The sequence below is a fragment of the Empidonax traillii genome, unplaced genomic scaffold, assembly GCF_003031625.1.
Source record: "Empidonax traillii isolate 1590-97213 ecotype Southwest subspecies unplaced genomic scaffold, ASM303162v1 scaffold1851:size166798, whole genome shotgun sequence".
Lineage (NCBI taxonomy): Eukaryota > Metazoa > Chordata > Aves > Passeriformes > Tyrannidae > Empidonax > Empidonax traillii.
The window spans coordinates 31,955-39,397 of NW_020957044.1; the positions used below are offsets into that span (position 1 = coordinate 31,955).

Consider the following 7,443-nt stretch of genomic DNA (forward strand, 5'->3'; position numbering starts at 1 on the left):
AGCAGGGGCAGCTGGAGCTGGGGTGGCTTTGACAGGGCTCTTTGGGGGTGCCTTGGCCTCAGCAGGGGCAGCTGGAGGCGGGGTGGCCTCGACAGGGCTCTTTGGGGGTGCCTTGGCTGCAGTGGGGGCAGCTGGAGCTGGAGGAGCTGCAGGAGGTGGGGTGGCAGGAGCTGGGGGAGCAGCACCAGGGCTCTTGGGAGCAGTTTTGGCTGCAGGTGGGGTGGCTGGAGCTGGTGTGGCAGGAGTTGGGGTGACAGCAGGGGCAGCAACAGGGCTCTTGGGAGCCTCCTTGGCTGCAGGTGGGGCGGCTGGAGCTGCTGAAGCTGCCACAGCCAGTGTGACAGGGACAGGGGGGGCAGTGGCCGGGCTCGCAGGAGCTGGTTTGGCTGCAGCAGAGGTGGCTGGAGCTGCCATGGCTGGTGTGACAGGGACAGAGGGGACAGCTGGGGCAGTGAATGGGCTTGCAGGAGATGGTTTGGCCACAGAAGGGGTGGCCAGAGCTGCCATGGCTGGTGGGACAGGCGGGGAGCTGGCAGGGGGGACAGCAGGCACAGGAGCTGCTGGTGGCAACAGGGGACTCACTGGAGCTGGTGGCCCTGGGGGAGATAGAGCAGCCCCCAGAGCAGGTGTGGCCATGGCAGGAGCCACAGGAGCTGCCACAGGAGCTGCCACAGGCACTGCCTGAGGGTCCGGGCTCCCAGGAGGGGTCCTGGCCACCGAGGGAGGGAGCAGGTGCCCCACAGCTGGGGCCACTGGGGCAGGGCCCATGGGACAGGCCTTGGCAACAGACGGACCAACTGGGACCAGTGGAGAGACTGGAGCACCTGGGACAGCAGGAGGACACCCTGGGGACATCCCAGCTGGCAGCAGAGGGATGGGGGGTGACAAGGGGGCCTTGGGGGCAGCCAGGAAGACGGGTGGAGAGATGGCACCCAGGGCCGGGCACTGGGTCAGAGCTGGGGCTTGGGGACAGGCCGGAACAGAAGGCAGAGGGGTGGAGGCAGCACTGCCAGGAGACACCGGGACTGCCAGGGCCACGGCAGGGTTGAGAGGGGCTGCAGGAACGGGGGGTGAGCCCGGGCTCTGGGGACTCACTGCCATGGTGGGAGCAGGCAGGAAAGTGGGGGACACTTTTGGTGGGGGAGATGCCACAAGGGGTTGGGAAGAGGGAGGCAGGAGAGGGGCCGGGGCTGCTCCAGGAGCAGTGGGAGGGACTGGGGCCGCAGCTCCTGCTGGGCTCAGAGGGACAGCAGCAGGAGCGGCTCTCACAGGAGAGGGGAGAGCAGCAGGAGCAGCAGCCAGACCAGGGGACACCGGAGCCTGGAGTCCTGGAGATCCTGGGCTAACTGGGGCAGGCCCTGGAGATCCTGGGGGTGCAAAGCCCACCGGGGACGGCGGAGCCGGAGGAGGGGAGGTGGTGACTGGGCCCGGCAAAGCCGGGGCAGGGGGCTGGGGAGGCACAGAGAACACGGGGATGGCCACGGCCGGGACCACGGGGGGGGACACGGGGGTCGGGGGGCCCGGCAGAGCCACGGCAGCAGCGCTGGGTGGCTGTGCTGGGACAGCCTGGGCAGATGGAGATGGAGTCAGAGGTGGGGAATGAGCAGCATGAAGAACAGCTAAAGGAGAGAAACAGAGTGAGCCATGAGAGGAGGGAGGGAGGGAAGGAGGGAGTGGCCAGGGAGCCTGCCCTGGCCTTTCTCCCAGCTTTGGTGCCCAGCCTCCAGAGCAGCAGGCACTGCCCAGCCTGCCAGGGGCCACACAGACTGGGACACTCGTCCCTTTCAGAAACTGCCACCTATTTTCCCAGGAGCCCTGGAATGGCAGCTGAACCACCAGGAGGCCCCACTAGGCTGGGGATGCAGGGACCTGGCTCTGCTGCCAGCTCTTCCCTACTAAAGGAGTTGCCACAACCTCCATGGAGGTCTGGCGGGACCCCAGGACTGCTCCCAAGCCTGGGATCACATCCCAGGCTAATGGGAGCAGGGAGGGACAAGGACCCACTCAAGGAGAGGAAGGAAGTCAAGTGTAACCCACTGGCATGCAGAACTGTTCCTGGGAGCCCCCTCCCTCCAGCCCTGTGTGACACAGGCAGGTGCCCTGAGGGGACAGGGACACCGAGGCAGGGGATGGTGGGTCCAGGACCCCCAGAGCCCCCCAGGAGCTGTTAGGGTTAATGGAACTGCAACCCCTGGAACGGCACACGCTGGTTAATGCGGCACACGAGGGGTTACAGGATAGTCCCGAGTACCTGGAGCAGGGATGGGAGCAGGAACGGGGGCAGCTGGAGCTGGACGGGGAGAACAACAGTTTATTAAGGCTCGTCCCACTGACTGGGAGTGCTCGGCTTCCAACTCCCTGAACCAGCGCTGAGGGAGCCTGGAGAGAGCCCTGCCAATCCCAACACAATTCCCAATGCCAACCCAAGGGTGCTGCTCAGGGCAGAGCCTGGAGAGAGCCCTGCCAATCCCAACACGATTCCCAACGCCAACCCAAGGGTGCTGCTCAGGGAAGAGGCCGTGGTTGCTGGGAGGGCAGCGCTGGTCTGACCAGTGAGACCGGCCCTGCCAGAGCAGAACCGGCCCACCCGCGGTGCCGCCCTCGGGCAGCGCGTCCTGGCACGTCCGGGGAGGGCAGTGGGACCAGGGAGGATCCCCAGCAGCGCTGGAGCCAAAGCCAGCCCAGGGTGGCCCTGCCCAGCTTCCCCGTCCCCCCCTCGGATCGGGGTCACACCCGTGTGTGGAGCTCTCCGTGGGGAGTGCTGGCCCTTTCCCTGCCTCAGGAATGCTGTCCCAAAAGATGTCTCCATTGCCCGCAGTGGGCATCAGTGCCAGGATAATTCCTGCTCCGAGGAACACCCTGGTGCCTCAGGAAGGAGCAACAGGTCCTGCCAAGGGCCCATGGTGGAACTGTGCAGAGCTGCCTCCTCCCAGCAACCCTTCATCCCTGCTCCTCTGCCACCTCCAGCGGCACCGATTGAGGATGTTCCCCACAAACGCCACCATCCCCACTCATCACCCACAGCCCCACCTCTCCTCGGCCCCTTCTCCAACAAAGCCGAGCCACAGGACTCCCAAAAGGCACAGAACTCGTAAAGGATGCTCAAACCACCTGGGGGGCAGAGCCTGCCAAGAGCTGAACCCCTGGATCAGCACCATCTCCGGGGGTTTTCAGGGGACCAGCCAATCTCCACAGAACGAGACCAAATCCAAAGAGCTGCCTCAGGGCTCCCATGACACTGTCAGAGACTTGAGAGCAGTGGAATTTTGGGAGGAGGGTATGAGCTGACAGCGAAGAGGAACAGAAAAGCCTTCCCAGAGAGGGGGCCCCAGCCAGGAATTCCAGCTACGAGGAACCAGGAGCTCCCTGGGAATCCTCGGCGCAGCTGTCACGCCAACAACTGTCACTCAGCTCTGCCATCAACCATGGGGAGCCCCAAATCCGATGGGAGCCCCCAAATCCGATGGGAGCCCCCAAATCCGATGGGAGCCCCCAAATCCAATGGGAGCCCCCAAATCCGATGGGGCAGATCCCCAAATCCAATCGTGCAGACCGCACCGCTCCCGTGACTCCGGTCACACTCCCTGCGGGATAACCCACGTGTTCTCGGGTGGGAAACCGAACGGAACTGGCACGGATTTGTTTTGGCCGCAGCAGAGACACAGAGGAAGAGCAGGGGCGGTGGAACGGAGATCCCAAACCTCCCCGGCGGAGGTGACAGCACGCGAGCTGGTGTCGCCCACCCACCGCCGGGTCCGCGACCCCCTCCCGCCCTCAGGTCCCGCCAGGCGGGGCAATCCCGGGAATCGACCCCAAAACCGTGACCCCCTCCCGGCCTCAGCCCCAAAACCGCTCCGGAGCCCCCCCGGCCTCACCTGTCTCCGCCTGCGGCTGCGGCAGCTCCTGCTCCGTGGCCGGGACGGTTTCTGTGGCTTCGCCGGGCATTTCTGCGGGAGGGAGGGACAAACCGACAGGCCCGGGCTCGCCGGGGCTCCGGGACAGCCCGGTGGGGCGACCCACGGGCGCCGGTAACTCGCCCTCCCCGCATCCCCCTGCCCCGGAGCACCGAGCGCCTCCCGCTACCGTGATAATCTACCGAGACAACTCCCCCGCACGGCCCAGGCCGAGCCTGAGCTCCGTCCCGACCCCGGGCCTCGGCCGCCCCCTTCTCCCCCCCTCCCGGCCCCGGTGCGCCGGGCTGCCCCCGGGCTCTCCCTGGCACGCCCCCAGCCGCATCGCTGGCCTCCAGCGGGTCCTCCCGGGCGCGCGGCGGCCCCTGCGGCGGTGGATGGCGGCGGATGGCGGCGGATGGCGGCGCGGGACTCACTGTGCGGGGAGCGGGGCCCAAGATGGCGGCAGAAAGAGACCGTGAGGGGAGAGCGGCTTCCGGGAGCGCGGCACTTCCGGGGCAGGGGGGAGCGCCCGGCAACGCGGCCCGGCCCCTCCCCACGGCCGCGCGCCGGAGTTCCGGGGGCTCTTCGGGCCGCCCCCGCTCCGGGCGTGGGGACCCCTCCCGGGTGTGGGGGGACCCCCGTGGGAGGGGAGCGAGGGGCGCCCCGGGTGTGGGGACCCCTCCAAGGTGTGGTGAGACCCCCGTGGGAGGGGAGCGAGGGGCGCCCCGGGTGTGGGGATGAGGTGCCGTGAACATGGGCCTTGACCTCAGCAGTGGGCAGGGGGTACAGGCAGGGGGTACAGGCAGGGGGTACAGGCAGGGGTTCTGGGGGGCAGAGACCCCGCAATGCAGAGCAGGGACACCCCCTCGGTGCTCCCCACGGGGATGGGACACAGACCCCAAACAGACCCCACACACAGACCCCACACGCAGAGCCCTGCCCACCTCAGGCACAGCACAAGGGTGACCAGAAAGGTTTAATGGTTTTTTTTGTAGAAAAGGTACAAAAAGTACAAAAAGTGGAAGGGGCTGTGAGTGACAAATGGAGCCGGTGCAGGTCGGCTGCTCCAAGGCACCAGGACCCCCACGGGCAGCGGAGGTGACAATGACAAGCACAGAGGTGACAAAGGCCATGGGTCCCTCGCCATCCCTGCATCCAGGACCCCGGGCAGCAAGGCCTCAGAAGTCTCCTTGAAGGTCTGCCAAGAGGAGAAACAGGAGATTTTCCAGAAAAAGAGCCGTTTCTCAGAGCCAGGGGGTCTCCCCCACCCCGGCACCCACCGCTCTGGCGCAGCCGCTCCCCCCGCCGGGCGCTCTCCATGCCCTCCACGAACTGCTCAAAGACCCTCACGTAGGGAGCCAGGCTCGTCCTCTTGTAGTCTGCGGGGTTGGGGGAGTGAGAAGGGGTGCTGGGGAGCCCCCCGCCCCAACCCTGCTCACCCTCACCCCCACCCAGACCCCCCTCACCCCTCGCCCGGCGCTTGGGCTCGCTCTCCCCGCCGTCCTCCTGCTCCCCATCGCTGCCAGCCGTGTCCAGCTCGTGGCACAGGGACCTGGGGGACAACCAGGCCGAGGTTTCGGGGCCGTGGCACTTCCAGGACCCCTCCCTCAGTGCTGCTGCCCCCGCTCACGCACGTGATGGTGGGGACAGCGAACGGGTCAAACTGGTCCAGCATCTGCAGGTCCAGCGGCACCGAAACGCGGCCTTGGGAGGCAGAGAGAGAGAGAGAGAGAGAGAGAGAGAGAGAGGGGGGTCACTTGGGGGCTGCCCCGGGGGTCCCGCTGCGGGGTCCCGCCCCGCACCCACCTGTTTTGGGGTGGACGCTGAAGGGGCTCTTGAGCAGGTGTCCCAGGCCCTTGCTGACGTTGATGTCGAGGCGGGGGAAGCAGAACTGCAGCATGATCTCCCAGTCAGCGTAGCAGGGGGCGGCGGCGCCGCGGCCCCGCGTGCGCTCCATGCAGCCCCGCAGCAGCTCCCAGCGCTGCGCCGAGTCCTTCCTGCGCGGGAACTCCGCCCGCAGCGCCTCGCGGTGCTGTGCCGGCCGTCAAGGCTCATCCTGTGCTGAGCCTGGACCCCACACCACCCCCCTGCAGACCCCTCCTCCGGCCCTGCAAGCAAGGATATCCTCCGGCACCAGGGCCAGCACCTTGTCCCAGCGCTCGGGGCTGCCCAGGATGTCCTGCCCCACCAGCGCGTACTCCTCGAAGTATTTCTCCACCACGGCCACCGAGCGCCTGCGGGGAGCGGGACGGGCTCAGCGCCCGCCGGGGGCTGCGGGGCCGGGCCAGGGGGTCCCCACCCACCTGATGAAGGGGTGCACGGGGTAGGAGAGGTTCACCTTCTTCACCGTCTCTGCTCCGCCCTGCGGGGACAGCGGTGCTCAGCCCGGGGGAGTGGGGTAGGGGTGCCTGGACCCCTGTGCACCCACTGTCAGCGGGGTCAGGGGGTGCCCAGAGCCCCAAACACCCACCTTCACCAGGCTCAGGGGGTGCCCAGAGCCCCACACACCCACCTTCACCAGGCTCAGGTACTCCACGGTGGCCGCCCGCAGCGCTGGGGACCATTTCCTCACCGTGTCGTCGCACACCCAGCAGTGGACACCCCTCCGGCCCGAGTACACCCACAGGCGATGCTTCAGGCCCAGGTCCTCTGCAGGGGGCACAGGGGGGTTTGGGGGCACACTGAGATGGACTGTGGTGACCACCCAAAGCTGGTGGTGCCACAAACCCACCGGGCACCGGCGTCCCCCAGCCCCACCAGAGCTCTGCCCCACCCCTTCTTTGAGGTCTGGGCATCACTGTGGGGCAGAGCGTGGCCTGCACGTGCACAGGGGCCCACGTGTGACACCTGGACGTGCCCAGGGGTCCACAGGTGCCCCCAGACCCTCACCCGTGAGCGCGCGGTCGATGACGCGGACGGCGATGGTCATCAGCGTCCAGCACTTGGAGCAGATATCAGCCGAGCTGGGGGCAGAGTGTGAGGGGTCAGGCGGCCGTCCCACACCCCCAGGCCCCCAACCCAGCCCAAAATTCCCCCCTAGGAACCTGCAGCATGTCCGCACATCATCGTAGTCCGTCATGTCGATGTCGAAGACCAGCTCCTTCTCCTGCGGCTGGAAGGTCCCCAAGTGCACCGTGTTGTGCTGGCTGGGCTGTGGGAGGGACAGGATGGGCTCAGTGATTCAGGGACCCCCGCGGACCCCCCAGCACGGTGCCCGGGGCTCACTCACCCGCACGGAGTAGATGGCCCCGATGTCGATCTTGTAGGGGTTGATCTTCTGCAGCTCCCGCTCCAGCTCCTGGGGGCTGCTGAAGGACTGGAACCGCAGGTACACGTCGTCCCGCAGCGTGAAGGAGAATTCCCGCAGCTGGAAGTAGTTCTTCGCCACTGCAGGGGTGCGGGGAGGGTCGGGGGGGAGTGACAATGCCCTCAGCATGGTACTGATGCCCCCCTTCCCGTATCGGTGCCTCCCACCCAGCATCGGTGCCCCCATCCCATATGAATGCCCCCCATCTCATATGGATGCCCCCCATCCCATCCCATCCCATCC

At 67.1% G+C, this 7,443-nt stretch overlaps 2 protein-coding genes across 2 annotated transcripts in view; both read right to left on the reverse strand.

Annotated features, from left to right (window-relative positions):
* NACA (nascent polypeptide associated complex subunit alpha) overlaps positions 1–4,435 on the reverse strand; it is an 8,414-nt gene extending 3,979 nt beyond the window's left edge. Inside the window, exons 1-2 of the mRNA XM_027908825.1 lie at positions 4,328–4,435; positions 3,876–3,947 (exon numbers count right to left, since the gene is read on the reverse strand). Coding sequence (XP_027764626.1) covers positions 3,876–3,945 — 70 coding nt within the window. The 5' untranslated portion in view covers positions 3,946–3,947; positions 4,328–4,435. The remainder of the gene's footprint in view (positions 1–3,875; positions 3,948–4,327) is intronic.
* A 419-nt stretch (positions 4,436–4,854) lies between these two features.
* PRIM1 (DNA primase subunit 1) lies at positions 4,855–7,355 on the reverse strand. Its single transcript, XM_027908826.1, has 11 exons — positions 7,123–7,355; positions 6,938–7,044; positions 6,783–6,856; positions 6,406–6,542; positions 6,197–6,255; positions 6,018–6,127; positions 5,700–5,927; positions 5,528–5,597; positions 5,360–5,445; positions 5,174–5,272; positions 4,855–5,091 (listed from the first exon to the last, which is right to left on the reverse strand). Exons 1-11 carry the CDS (start codon positions 7,327–7,329, stop codon positions 5,072–5,074), a joined length of 1,197 nt encoding a protein of 398 aa, XP_027764627.1. The 5' UTR covers positions 7,330–7,355; the 3' UTR covers positions 4,855–5,071.
* Positions 7,356–7,443: the final 88 nt, after the last annotated feature.